Here is a 15,184-nt window from a genome sequence, read left to right as displayed (position 1 = left end):
AGACTCAGGCCCGATTTGAACCTAATGCCATTGGGCACTATTACTTTCAGTGGTGTTTGTTACCGTTTCTCATAATGCAGCCTCCCCTCTGTCACACAGCAGCTATGACTCATGTGCAGAGAAAGACAAGACAGTTAACAAACCAAAGCACATCTGGAAGCGGGGCTCCGGAGTCCACTCCGGCGTGCTTTATTTTTTCAGACACACTGAAAAGAAAACTCCATCCTTCCTCTTACAGCTGAACTTCCTCTTCGCCGTGAAGCCGCTCGCGGCCGCAAGCGAGAAGCGGTGGTATCTTCTCAACACAAAGCCAAAGCTTCCTGGGCCGAAAGGCGCCTGCAAACCAGAAGAGTCTGGAGAGGCACCAGCACCTCTGGCTCCTGCTTTGGGTTAATCATTGGTTTAAAAAAACACCCGAGGGCAAACCCTATAATCGGGACCGAGACACCTCCAACCTGGCCCCAGCGGCAGGAGGCTGGTGCTGGCCTGGGGAGGCGGGGGGTGTGGGTTCACATCCCGGGGTTAGCTCGCCCCGAGCGCTCTAACCTGGCGCCGGAGCCCCCAGCACGCGGTCCCGCTCCGGACCCCGGCTCGCCCGAGTCCTCCGCGCAAAGCTCCGCTCACCTGACGGCGGCCGCTTCCTGCTGAGCCTGCTCACAGCCCGGGTGAACATCGCCGGGGGCGCTGCCCAGCTCCGGCCGGCCAGGAGCAGGAGGAGGTGCCCGCGACGGGAGCTCCCTGCGCCCCAGGAGGCGCCTCCAGTTGCGCGCCCTCTGGTCCCGCGGCGAGGGCCGGGCGCTCCCGGCACGTCCCCAGCCAAATGAGACGGGCCTGCCGTGAGCGCCCTCCCTTGGCCGGGACACCCCTAGGAGGCGCCCCACGTGGGCGCTCCCCGCTGCTCCTAGGAGACCTCCGGCGGGGCGCGCTCCCTGTGCGCGGCCATCCCGGGGAAGCGCCTGGGCTGCGTTAGCTCTGCGCCCTCCGCCTCGGGCTGCCGGGCTCCGGCGCCCCCTGTGCGCTCCCTCCAGCTGCCCTAGGAGGCGCCCTGGCGCGCGCGGCCCCGGCGCCCGCGCTCTGCCGCTGCCAGTCTGACTCTGGGCGCTGACTCAGGGGCTGGGCGCATCCTCCTTCCTCCGCCCGCGCACAGCCGCTGCCGCCGGGCTCCCTGCGGTTAGGAGCCGCATGCGAAGCGCAGCTGCCTCCTTTTCCTCCTCCAGTTTAAAAAAAAAAATCGACCCCAGCAAAGGGGCGAGCAAGGGCAGGTAAAGCACCAAGGAGCCGCCAGGGGCGTCTGCAAGCGGGGCCCCCTTCCCTGTTCCCCAGCTGTGCAGCGAACACCCACCCCTCCGGACACCTCCCCCCTCCTCCTCCGAGGAGTCTGAGCTGGGTGATGGGGACCAATCAGGGATTTCCCTACACCCCTCCCAGTGGAGGTGTAACCCCCCCCCCCCAATTTCCCGAACACCCTCCCCTGCCACCCCCAATGGTCAACTAGTTACATCAGTGTTGCCAATGTAGTCATTGGTTGGAAATTTGAATTGAAATTGCAACATTAATACACACTTTAAAAGCATATACAGAATATGATAAAATATTGTACCTTGAAAAGTATAATAGATTTGAAAAGTATGAGCAAAGACAAACGTCTTCACACAGCTGTTGTTTTTTCTGACAATGTCGGCACATTTGTTTCAGCAATGTTGGCCAGCAGAATAATTTATAGTTATGATTGGTAAGCAAGGTGTGAATGAGCTCTCTCTGCCAGCTAGTGATGAGCCCTGGGAGGGGAGGGGAGGCTTCAGGACCAGATGGTATTTACATGAACTCACCTACTCTGCCTAGGTATCCGGCAGACAGTGCTGTGCTGCCCAAGTGATCAGTTTTGGCTGGTCCTGGGTTACAAATCACTTTAGTATTCAATGTGGGGGTCATGGAATGTTGTTATCCTTATTGTCTGAGTAAAGGGCAGCAGAACTGTGCTTAGCCTGCCTGAGGGGGTGACACTCAATGCTTAATTTTTGTCAGGGCTTGGCAGTTCATAGCCCTGGGCTTGCCACATCAGTTATGAAAGTAAAAAACTTGCTTGAGCCCTGACACCTCTTAATTATAAATTAAGCACTGGTCACCCTCAACTGAACTTCACTTGCTAAGCAAAGGGTTTGGATGGCAGATCCCAGTGGAGGAGAGGAGGGGATAGGGGTTATGCTTGGTGGTGTGGGCTCTGCCTAAGAGGCACAGGCATTATTTGAATTGCCCTTCTCACCTATTTAAAGATAGAGCTTATTAGGCTCCATAGAGAATCTTTTTTGTTTTGTTATGTGGTCACTAGAACTGAAATCACTCATAATCAGGTCTAAGTGCTTAGACCTGCTGCAGGACACCTTTTCTGTGGAAAAAACAACCCAGCCTGCACTTGCTGTGAGGTTCCCCCACTCAGAGCTGAAATCAGAGAGCTGAGTGGAACCTGAAGAGACCAGCTTGCAGAGGCCACAGTGGCAGGAGGCAGTGGAAGGTGATGGTACATGGCCATTGACAATGGAGTGGTGGAGTGAATGGTGCATGACCAACAACAGTGGCCAGAGTGAGTGACTGGAGCGAGTGGTGAGCAGCTAGAGGAACAACCAAGGTGGTTTCTCCTCCACAGCCTCCCAGGGTGGGAGGTGAATTCATGTGAAAGCACCTCTATACTCTGAGTCTTCACTGACCAAGGACAACAACCATGAGTGGGATGCAGTAGAGGGAGAAGGGAAGGGCATATTAAAGGAACATTTGTTTGTTGGACTACGATTCAGTGACTCTGCTCCAGAATGCTAGATTTGTGACTAAGAAACTTATATAAATATACATTTCCTAGTAGGCCAAGATTTTTTTTTAAATGCATTATTTACCAAGGTCATTATCTCACATTGTTGCTATCATGAGAGGTTGTTGTCTTGGGGATTTTCTGTACTAAACATTTTTTTTTATATTATAATTAATTTTTACATATGAACATAAGAATGGATATACTGGGTCAGACCAATGGTCCATCAAGCCCAGTACCTATCTTCCGACAGTGGCCAGTGTCAGGTGCTTCAAAGGGAATTAACAGAACAGGGCAATTATTGAGTGATCCATCCTCTGTCATCCACTCCCAGCTTCTGGAAAGCAGAGGCTCTCAGAGCATGGTGTTGCATCCCTGCCCATCCTGGCTAATAACCATTGATGGACCTATCCTCCATGTGTTACCTGGGGTTCTTTCAACCCAAAGCTCTTGATAACTTTACTCTGTGCGAGGAGATGTCAGGAAATAAATCAGGGGAGACACGGCCATCTGACTGATAGATGGCTGGCACAAACAGGACAACACAAGAGTGCTTTCACTTAAAGCTAAACTTTACTTAGTCTCAAGCACTTACACACGTCCGCAACAAGTTAGTAAAACACCCCCAACCCTTGATAATTACCAAAGCTGAGTGTGGCTCTTGAGTGATACAGTGGCAGCCCGTCTGCCGCTGGGGAACACAAGATGCATCCAAAGGGACAGGCCAGTCCCGAAATGATTCCCCCCCGTCTCAAGCTTTTTCCTCTTATGTATACATTAGTAATTAAAGAAACCTTGTTAAGTAAACGGTTTCAAGCAAGAGGTTCCTTCTGATTATTGATTAACCAGGTGTGAGTTTTTCCAGAACTTGCAGCCTTGAGACCTCAATAGACATTCCTGGGGCATATCCTACTCTTTGAAAACACATGTATCAGCAATTTTAACACAATTCTTATCAGGAAGGACACGGGTCAAGCTGCTCTTTCAGTGGCACTCAAACCCCCCCCTCCCCTCCTGCCTTGGTCAAGCTGATACTTGCTTTTAATAGCTTGCTGACTAGGCTGTCTTTAATAATAAGCCATAGTGGTTTCAGGCACTTTACTGGTTTGCCAAAGTTTCCCCATACACATGAACTTTTCTAGTTCTTTTTTGAACCATGTTATAGGTTTGGCCTTCACAACATCCTCTGGCAAGAAGTTCCACAGGTTAACAACTGTGTGTTGTGTGAAGAAGTACTTCCTTTTGCTTGTTTTAAACCTGCTGCCTATTATTTACTTTCTCCACACCAGTCGAGTCATATCCTTAGTCCTTTCTTTTCCAAGCTAAAAAGTCCTAGTCTTTTTAATCTCTCCTCATATGGAAACTGTTCCATACCCTTAACTATTTTAGTTTCCCTACTCTGTACCTTTTCCAGTTCCAATATATCTTTTTTGAGATGGGGCAATCAGAACTGCACGCAGTATACAAGATGTGAGCATACTATGGGTTTATATAATAAAAGTGGAGAAGCTTGGTTTGCCAGACTGAGCTGCAAAGCCAAAGCTGACAAACTATGTGAAAAGGCTGCAAAACACCAATCCTCTGGACTGCATCGATATGCAGAAAGCTTTATAAGCCAGTCATTGTCAAAGCCAATTTTAGAAGTACTAACCAAGGCTGTTAAAAATGCTGGAGACAGTTTATTCGAACAACCATGACTGTCACATCATACTTTCTCTTTAAGCAAGAGATACCACTACAACACTACAAACTGGAGGCCAGTGTTAAGTGCATTGTCATTTGTTAATCCTGAAGTTGGACACTGGTTCTGACTAAGACCAGCAATTGCTCACCGTCTTTCTGCAAGAAACTCAACTGACTGGTTAGAAGCAGGCAATGCAACAGCGAACTCAGCAATTGAAAAAGTGATGAATTCTCTCACCATATTCAGAAAATGTGCATACATGGCTGATGAATGCACTGATTAAAATGGATGTCAAGTATTAAGTCACTGCATACATTACCTTGATGTCAGTGGAAGGCCAGTAGATGCATTTCTAGATGTTCAGTTTATAGAAGACACATCGGCTGCATCTTAGAAGAATTAAATGTTTGTAAATTGAACCCCAAAGAGATGGCTGCTTGTGCATTTGATGGCACTGCAAACTTCTCTGGGAGACATAGTGAAGTACAATCTTTGCTTAGAGAAAAGTGTAACTCTAAACTCTCCTGTACACAATGCAGATGTCATCTACTCCAACTAGCACTAGAACGAGCTGCATAATCTCCAAAAGCCATTTAACAAGCTATAAATTTAATGTCTTCATTATACTCTTTTTTTTTCAGCAAGAGTCCAGAGGGACTGAACATCTTGGAAACAAATTGAAGATACACTGGGACTGAAGTTCAAATTATTTCAACCTGGGAAAACCCACTGGCTCTCTCATGAGCGATCCTTGGCTGTTGTCTTAAAATTACTGCAACCGTTATTACTGGCTTTGGAAAGTATCTACTGAGATGGGATGGATCTAAGTAGTGAGGCTAGTGGACTACTTTTATTACTAAGTTCAGAAAAGACTATAGCCATTCGCTCTTGTAAGTCTACCTTTGAAACCACTTGGGTCATTAAACAATGCCATCCAGGCATCTGCTACAACAGTAGTAGATCTTTGTCCAGCAATAGAAGCTACACTGGGATCAATCAGAGAGATATCAACTGAAAACATACTGGAAGAAGCAAAGACATCAGTCCAGAAGCTGACAATTAGGGCACTTATATTGACTCCTTAAATTAAGAGGACAAAAAGTGTTTGTTAAGCCAGCTGAAGAAGTAAAGTATAAGGCCTTGATTCTTACATCACTACACCACCAACTTCTGGATTCTATCAACCTCTACATAGCTTTTACAGATGCCTGTCTTATAAAGTGAGTGAGGCACAACCTGCAATGGAGCTGCCTTGTGGTCAGGACAGAATAGAGAATTAGAACACAGAGTGGAATATCATATTATGAACAAATGAAAATTTAACTTCAACTTCTTCTTTATCATCACTGGAGGTTCGACCCAATTTTTGTGCTATGTTTCCTGGGATGAAAGAAGTAGGAATTCATCTCTTTCTAGTCCCAGTCACCACAGCTACAGCTGAGCATTCTTTTTTCTCATTGAATAGAATTTTGAGTTCTGAAGGAAGTTGCCTTCTGCGTGACCATGAGCATATCATGAAGGATTGGAGGTACCAGACACATGAGAAGCCACCAGAAATTAATTATATACTGCATTCGAGAAGTTCATTAACAGAGTTGTGCAAAATTACAACAAGAAACCAAGAAGAATGTAGATATAGTGCTTCATAGTAGGCTTGTGTAGCCAACTTTAATTTTGTGATGATTTAAAAACATGAGTTAAATCTAATAAAATGGGTGCGATTCTGCAAGAGGCTGAGAAAAGCTCGTCTATGTTCAGCCCCGATGGATCCAGCCCAGTTGCAGCCACGATTACTTACAACCCACAGAAAACATGCATGTGTCACAGCATTTCATTTATCACAGCGCTATCTCAAGCTATAACCACCGTCCCCTGCCCCCATCAGCTCTCTGAGCGCCAGGCCTGCCCGGGATGCTTACCGCGTGTTACTGAATCATTCTGCACATCTCTCTCACACTTCCTCTTTTTTCCCCCCTCTCCTTTGTTGTCTCCTTGTCCCTGCAAACTTTGGAACTGCTAAGCTGTTTCACTCTCGCACATTTTAGATCACAGTCTGTGGCAGTTTGGACTTGACCCCTATGTTGTCTTGGCTCAGGCTGCAGGGGGGGAGTCTGAAAACCCTCCTGGATGGTGCATGCTGCTGTTGCAGAAACAGTCAAGACAAATTCATTTTGTAGCCCATGGTAACCAGTAGTACTTTCAGGACAGATTTGACCCTGCCTGCACCCAGTCTTCACTACCTCTGTGTGTGATATAGGGCAGAGAAAGAACAAAAAGTCTCTAGTGGCTTAACTATAATTACACACAGAAACTATGTTCAAAGACTGTTCAGGTTGCAAAGTCTTGCATGTGTCAGTTAGGAAATGCCATAATTAAGGTTGCCTGTGAGGCCTTAATCCAGCTCCCTTGCATGTATGCACAATGACAATCTTTAAATACATGCTCACATACCGTTTTTTCCACTGGTCCTCACCCTCATTCAGTGCACAGACTGGATGGTGCTCACTGAGCAAGCAGCTGTTCAGTATTCTGTGTTGTCCCTGTTGTTCAGCGTGCAGCCCCATGCCTTCGTTACAGCACACTATCCCCAAGCTGGAATGATTAATTTCATCATGGGCTTTTCTGTGGTGCTCATCACTATCACGCCTGAGTGGTTCACAAACATTAATGATTTTATTTACACAACTATGAGATCGGTTGATATTTTTATCCCCATTTTATACCTGGGAAATTGAGGCACAGAGACAATAAGGTCACAAGTGTCCACTAATTTTGGGAGCCAAATTTGAGACACCAGGGGCCTGGTTTTTCAGAGGACTTAGCTTATGATCACTTTACATGTTCAAAGCACAGTTCCCATTGACCGTAGTTGCGAGTTCTCTGCACTTCTGCAGCTCAGATGCTAGGGTCTTAGATCAGGTACCCAGAAAATAAGGAAACTAATGTCCACCTATGAAAGGTTTGGTTTAAATGACTTTGCCCAAGCTCTCACAGAGACTGTGTGGCAGCAGCAAGGATAGAATCCAGTTTCCCAGGATAGCATTTAACTGCCTTAACTGTGACACCCTCCTTTGTCTTCCTGCCTTCCCCTGCCTCATTCACTACACACCTTCCAACTTCAGCAACAAACAGGCGAAGTCCTATAGCCAATAGCCTCCTTCATATGCTGATTCACCCCAGAGCACCATCCAGCCTGGGCACTGAAAGAGGAAGGGTTCTGTGGGAAAAATAGCATGTAATTAAACTATCATAATGCAGACATGCAAAGGGGCCCGATTAAGGTTGCACAGGCAGCCTTAATTCTGGCATTGCCTAACTTCTGAATGCTTGACTTTGCACATTTAAAATTCATTTAATGACATTTTTGTGTATGTAATTTCCTATGTTTTTAAAAAAGCAAACTGAAAAAAACATATTCAACACGTGGAACCATATGGACACCCACAAGGGGCATTGGCACAACAGTTGGAACCTTTAAATCCACTGCAAAGACCTCTGCCATTTTAGCTAATGGAGTAACTGATAGCAGTAGTATGTTGCCATCTTTTATGCAGACCAGGAGCTAGAGAGGGGGATGCGACACACAGTTTGCCTATGGGTTTTACAGATATTTGCTGACAGCGCAGAAATGGGTAAGACACCAAAATCTTGGGTTCCATGTCAGGCTCTGGAAGAGTTTATCTAGTCATCCCCCTTCTGTCCCTGTTCCCTCCCACACCTAACCCTTCTGCCCCTGTCCTCTACAGCCTGTCTCTGCCCAGTCTCACCCATTGCTCTTCCATCCCAGTCTTCTTGCCCAAGAGGTCCCAGTCTCTCACCCCCAGGCTCCTCATCCAATTTATCTCCGACCCCATCTCCCTCTCACTGGACTCAGTCCATTAGGCTCCTTGTCCCAATCTAATCCCCCAGCCCCAGTCCTGTCCAGCTCTTGTTCCCTCTGCATTTGAGTCAGGTAACTTCCTCCTTGACATTGCTTCCGCACGAGCAGGAGGAGCACTGAGTGCATGGCTGGAGCATGCTTAGCATGGCCAGACTCTTCAGAGAATTCACCTGCCAGACTCTACTTAAAAGTCTCTACTAAGCACGTATAAGCTGAGACTTTTTGGAGGATTATGATTTGGCCAAATTTCAGCAATTTTTCATTGGAATGGCAAAAAGCTGGTACAAGGGCAGCCTCCCAGCCAAATTTCAATCCCTACCTCCAAAATGTAATAATTAAAGGACAGTTTCCATTCAGCATGAGCATTGGAGGTGAAATCCTGGTCCCACTGAAATCAATGACAGTTTTTCCATCGACTTGATTGGGGCAGCAATGTCACCCTGGGAGTTTGGAGATATCAGAATGCTGACTCCGTAAGTAGATTATATTTTATGTCTCTCTTTGGCCACACAAATCATAGCACTTTGCCTGCTATCTGCAATGATTTGCCTGTACAATACTGGACTTCTGCCTTGAATACCAGGGCCAACAGCAGTACTGGTGATTTCTTAGCTCCTCAACATGGACTGAAAACAAATTGTAGGGGGGAGGGGAATATGAACAAACAGCTATGGACAACTGCAGAAGAGCTACACAGTGGCATTTCCAAGCAGATGTAAGATTGACCCTGGCACATATAATTAGAATATAATTGCAGCTTCTGTGCAACTGTCAGCCTAATGTGTGAGACGAGTACTTACCCAGAACAATAAGGTACAAACAGTGCCCGGAGGCCCAGAGTAGAGTTACATCCAGAGGAGAAAAAAGGAAGAGAAAATGTGCATCGTACCAATGTTTAGGAGCCCACCATTTGGAGACATGGCCTGGGGCATTTTCCAGCTATAGCTATCCCTAAAGATGTGCTAGCTGGAGTGAGGGATAGCTCAGTGGTTTGAGCATTGGCCTACTAAACCCAGGGTTGTGAGTTCAATCCTTGAAGGGGCCATTTAGGGAGCTAAGATTAAAATCTGTCTGAAGTTTGATCCTGCTTTAAGCAGGGGGTTGGACTAGATGACTTCTGAGGTCCTTTCCAACCCTGATAGTCTATGGTCCAAAATACCAAGTGCTTCCTGCCTATCAGCTCTAATGGTACCTTTCTAAACAATTTAGGTGGCCAAAACCCAAATGACTTGCCTGGCACATCATCTCAACAATGAAGCACTCTTTCCATCCATTAAAAACTTTCCTTTTGTAAGATATTCATAGCCATAAAGTGAAACTCTACTTAGAAAAGTGACCATATATCAATAGCACTTTCTTACTCATCACATCACACAGGGGTAGGGGAGTATCTTACTACTTTTTTACTCCTGTGAGCATTCAGAGCCAACACAGTTATCAAAGAGCAAGCTTGATTATGTTCCTGCTCAAGGGCCAGACCAAAGTCCATTGTAATCAATGGAGATATTTGGGCATTGGATTCAGCAGAAATATCAACTAAGAACACAGTCTCATTCCCTTTGCAGTCTATAGTCAAGAAGTCTTAGGTCCCCTGATCAGAATGCAGGTCCAAATTCCATCATCCTTGACAACTCTGCAAACCCTCTGAGGTGCACCAGATTGCACAGATGTAACTGGTGGCAGTTTTATGCCAGCAGAAACTTTCTTTTTAGTGATGATTATTAAGAATGAACATAGCTTGATTTCCAGAGTACGGATGGGTTTTGCAGGATGGGCAGTTAGGAAAAATCATTTTATTGTAAACTGAGCTTGCAACTCTTGTAATTTTCAGCCGTACATCTTTCCTGAATAGAGACCGGCAGTGGCAAGGAACTGGTGCTGCATGCATTAGAAACTAGTTTGAGGCTGTAAAACATATTTTAGATATGGTCTAATGTCAAAATTGAACTAAAGTCTATGGAACGGAAAGCTTTGTGTACTAATATGTTTGTGCACCACCTTGCCTCCAAGATCTTCCCTTTATGGGTTTAGAGAAATCTTATGGTTTAGAGAAATCTCTTTTTGTGTTTTATTTCCCTAGGTCAGCATTTCAGTGGTGTACCATGTCACAACTAGTTATTGTGCAATCTTTTGTGATTGGGCAAGGGCCAGTACAGAAATAGACATAGTCCAGGAATTTTTTAAAGCTTCAGTAATAAAAAAAGAGTAGTTAAAAAGATAAAGCTAATTTTAAAATATTTTTAACATTTATAGTTTTTAACAAAGGAAACAATGATAGTTTAGACCTTCCACAGGTTCTAGCACATGTTCACAATCCATATGCTGATCTTGCAAGATTGGAACTTGTGCCTCTGTGACTCTAAATGCAGAATGACAGTGCATCTGCAGTTCCCACTGAAATCAATGGGAGCTTTTCAAAAGCCAGGCCTTCCATATAGGTGCCTAAACACAGATTTGAGGGCCTAACTTTCATACAGCTTTGATTTTGAACAAAGGATTTAGTCTACGTGGTTTTGAAGACACACTTCTGCCACCTTGCAGTATAATTAAAAATGAGAGTGCTAAGGATAGCATCTGCGACTGTTGAAAGAGGATCAATAGAAATGTCATTTTTGTAACATTGAATCTCATCACCGCACCTCTGTGCCTCAGTTTCCCCATTTTATTGATAATCATACTGACCTCCTTGGCAAAGCACTTTGAGACCTACTTTTGAGAAGCACTCAATAAGAGCCAGGGATTATTCTTATAATCAATGTGACAAACAGGTCTGTAAGAAGGTTTAATTTTGAGGGTTGTACATGTTAATTGTGCATGCATAGCATTAACTACATCAAACAGTATGAAAGATCAGTAGTTTTAACAAGGGTTTCTACTGGCTTTATAGATGTATGCCTTGTCTACACTACCCCTTAAGTCAATATAACTTACAACCCTCCGGGGTGTTAAAAAACCCACCCCCCTGAGTGATGTAACTTACATTGATTTAACAGTGTCTACACTGTGCTCTGTCCATGGGAGACGTGCTCCTATTGACATAGCTTCTGCCTTTCACTTAGGTGGCGTACTGATGTCAATGGGAAAGCGCTTTCCCACTGATTTATCGCATCTTCACCAGACCCACTAAATCAACACCGCTGCATCGATCACAACGGTGCCATTTAGCCCCAAAATGAAGACAAGCCCTAAGAGTGAAGAGGGGTTAATACATGTCTCCATAAACTGAATACAATCATATTTATTACTTGTCTTAATGTAGTGCCTAGGAGCCCCAGTCATGGACTAGGACTCCACTGTGCCAGGTGCTGGGCAAACACAGAACAAAAAGATGATTCCTGCCCCAAGGAGCTTGCAATGTAAGTATAAAATAAGAGACAGATGGACAGCGACTGGAGAGTACAATTAAACAATGATTCAATATTGGTTAGCATGATCAGCAGTGATCTGAGCACTCCAGCAACCGAAGCATGGTCAAATTGCTTATAGGCATCATGGCAAAGCAGAATTTTAAGGAGGTTTCAGGAGGAAGATAATTAGGATCCTCTGTACTGTTAATGGGGACTGCCTCCCACGCATGGGGAGCAGCATGGGAGAAAACACAAAAGTGCTTGCTGGAAAATTTAACAAGTGGGCAACGGAGGCTGCATCATTGGACAGTCAGAGGCAAGAGTCAACATCATGATTGTGAATGAGAGATGATAGGTAGGGTGGGAATAGGCTGTGAAAGGCCTTGAAAGTGAAGATAAGTAGCTTATATGTGATGCGATAGTGAAGGGGGAGACAATGCAGGGACACAAATAGAGGGATGAGGCAGTCAAAGTATTGAGCTAGGAATATGATCTTTGCAGCAGCATTGGGAACGGATATGAGCAGGGCAAGACGATTTGTCAAGGCCAGAAAAAAGGATGTTGCACTAATCAAGACATGAGGTTATGAGGGCTTAGATGAGTCTCGGCTGTGTTGATAGATAGGCAAGGCCACATTTTAACAGATGCTATGCAGAAAGATTTAGACAGAACCTGGATGTGAGGATATGGAGAGGGGTGAGTCAAAGTCGACGCGCAGGTTACAGGCTTCAATGACAGACAAGATGGTGATGTTATCCACAGCGATTGGGAAAGAAGTAGTAGGAAGAAATTGGAGATGGGAGGGGTGGGGGATGGTGAGCAGGAGCTGTGTTTTAGCCATATCAAGCTTGAGCTGACAGCTAGACATCCGCAGGCAGATGTCAGAGAGACAGGCAGAGATTTTAGTTGGACTGGAGCAGAGAGGTAAATAACTGAGTTGGTAGGGTAGAGATTGTTGAATGTCTATGCAAATGAGACTACCCAGTGATAAGGTGTAGAGGGAAAAGGGAAGGGACCAAGGACAGAGCCCTGTGGAACCCCCAGAGAAAGTTAGAGGGAGGTGAGGAAAGCCCTCTGAAGGCCACACTGAAGTAGTGATTAGAGAGGTAGAAGGAAAACTAGGAGAGGACAGAATCATGGAAGCCAAGCGAGGACAAGATTTCAAGAAGAAGAACATGGACAGTGGTGTAAAAGGTGACTAACAGCTCAAGGAGGCTGAGCACAGAGTCCTGGTTCTGAGCTTTGGCTAGGAAGAGATCATTAGTGACTTTAGTGAGACAAGGGTTGAAATACAGATTGAAGAGGGTCCAGGATGGAACTGGAAAAGAAGATCTCCAGACAGCAATTGTAAACAGCATGTTCAGTGAGCTCAGAAAAGGAAGTGAGAAGGGAGAAAGAGCAGTAGCGGGAGAGGCAAGTGTGGTAAAGGGCTGAGTTATTTTAAGAAGGGAGAGGTTAGATCATGTTTATGAGAGGGGAAGAACCAGAGGAGAATGAGAGGTTGAGGAGAAGAGGGAGGGCATGAGAGTGGACACAAGGGAGATCAGGATGAGATGGGGGTCACTGGGCCAAGTGGAGGGTTTAGAGCAGGACAACTGACAAGAGACTTGTCCGTGATGGGAGAAAGGAGAGAGTGGTGGGTGGGGAGGGGGAAGGTCACATAGTTTGTCTGTTCTCTCATGGAAGAAATTGTGAGATCCTTTGCAGAGAGGTGTGGAGGCAGGAGGAGGGGAAAGGCTGAGGAGTGAGTGAAATATGGCGAAAAGGTGGCTGGGATTGAGGGCATGGGAGTTGTGTAGCTCAAAAAATGGCAGAAGTGAAGGAGAAGAGACTGAATTTGTAATGGAGGAAGGCAGTCTGGGCACAGGACTTCTGCTAGAGAGTAAGAGGTGGAGTGGAGGAAGCAGATGTTGGGGGTAAGCCAGGGCTGGGTGAGCCAGGTGGACCTTGCAGTTGGAGAGAGGCAAAAGAGTCAAGGGTGGAGGAGAGTGAAGGATGGAGAGAAACAACCATATAGATGAAAGAATGGGAAGAGAGCAGGAAGGAATGGACTGAGAGCAGAGAAGTCATCAATGCTGATGGATTAGAAGTCACAGAAATGCTGAGTAACAAGACATGAGTGGAAAGGGCGTGGGGAGGCTGATGGGTAATGCTGAAAGAAACCAGATCTAACCTCTCCTGAGAAGGGAAACTCTGTAACGCAGAGGAAGAGAGAGCAGGACTTGGTGAAGACCAAGTCCAGTGAACAGCTCTTTTGGTGAGTAGGAGAGTTCACCCAGTGTCACCGGGTGAATCAAGAGGGGAGGAGAGGAAAAGAGGGAGGAATTGAAATCAGAGAAGGTGGCTGATAGAGAAGCATTGGGCAGATTGTAGATGACAGCAACATGAACGGAGAGAGGAGAGTCAGACGCAGTGCTGTTCAACCAAAAAGAAGAGGAAAAGGGAGGCAGAGAGGTTGTATAATATATTTATATGTTTGCAATAAACATGCACCTAATTTAAAAGGTTTTTTTTCATATTACAGTTCATTACTTGCTGTATTTTTGTTTGATCTTCTATCTGTAAAACAGGTATATCATCGCCTTTCTCAATGGTAAGGTTGTGAGGTTTAATTAAGTTTATGTAAAGCACATGAAGATACTGAAAAAGTACAGAAGGGCAAGTTTTATTTTAAAAATCCTCTAAATTCTTGAGAAAAATAGCACTTCTGAAGACTTTTGAAAAATTTTTTGTTGCAGTGCAGCAACTGAAGTTCACTTAAAATAATCCAGGTTCTAATTTTTACTTCCTTTCCTGTAGCAATATGCTGTAGTCACGCTGCACAATGTAAAGCTGTAGAAGCCTGTAGCTCAATTGTACTGTATTCTAAATTCTGTACAGAGATTTTAGGTGAGTTATGGACACACCAACATCTAAATACAGCACTTTTCAGTTGTAGATCTTGAAGCACTTTACATGGATAAGCATCGGTATGCCAATTTTTTACATTTGTGAATTACTGATTTCCAGAAGTGAATGCTCAGCCCCTTTGAGAATCAGGCTCCAAGGCTGCACAAGGCAAACAGTCAGTGACAATGCTGGGAAAACAATCCAGGCAGACATCCAGTGCCATTCTGATCAGTATCTACAAAACTCATGTCAGTTTGTGCCTTATACTGCCAGTGTCTTGGGACTAAAATGCCGAGGAACTTGGTCCTTGCAATCTGGCACTTGTGTATATATAAAAGTATAATGGAATTATATTGTCTATCTTCTGTTTTACATGTGCTATAGCTTACAGTACATTAACAGAGTTCACACATATTTAAGTTAAATCAATCACATTTTTTCCGAGTGCAGATGATAAATTCTCTCAAGCCCCCTCACTAAGTTTTGTAGTGCTGAACTCACCCTTAAAAAAACCCAAAACAAAACAAAAAACAAAAACAAAAACCAAGCTAAAGCAATCCCAAAACAATATGTTTGATAAT

At 45.1% G+C, this 15,184-nt stretch overlaps 1 protein-coding gene across 2 annotated transcripts in view; it reads right to left on the bottom strand.

Annotated features, from left to right (window-relative positions):
* RGS10 (regulator of G protein signaling 10) overlaps positions 1–933 on the bottom strand; it is a 29,892-nt gene extending 28,959 nt beyond the window's left edge. Inside the window, exon 1 of one of the 2 annotated variants that reach the window (XM_050959071.1) lies at positions 625–933. In XM_050959071.1, the coding sequence (XP_050815028.1) occupies positions 625–673 (49 nt within the window). In that variant the 5' untranslated portion in view covers positions 674–933. Of the gene's footprint in view, positions 1–143; positions 198–624 lie in introns of those variants that run through there. The other variant, XM_050959072.1, reaches the window with a different exon arrangement.
* Between the last annotated feature and the right edge of the window lie 14,251 nt (positions 934–15,184).

Source organism: Gopherus flavomarginatus, chromosome 6, assembly GCF_025201925.1.
Source record: "Gopherus flavomarginatus isolate rGopFla2 chromosome 6, rGopFla2.mat.asm, whole genome shotgun sequence".
NCBI lineage: Eukaryota > Metazoa > Chordata > Testudines > Testudinidae > Gopherus > Gopherus flavomarginatus.
The sequence above is the reverse complement of the archived record's forward strand: the minus strand, read 5'-3'. Positions and strand labels throughout refer to the sequence as shown.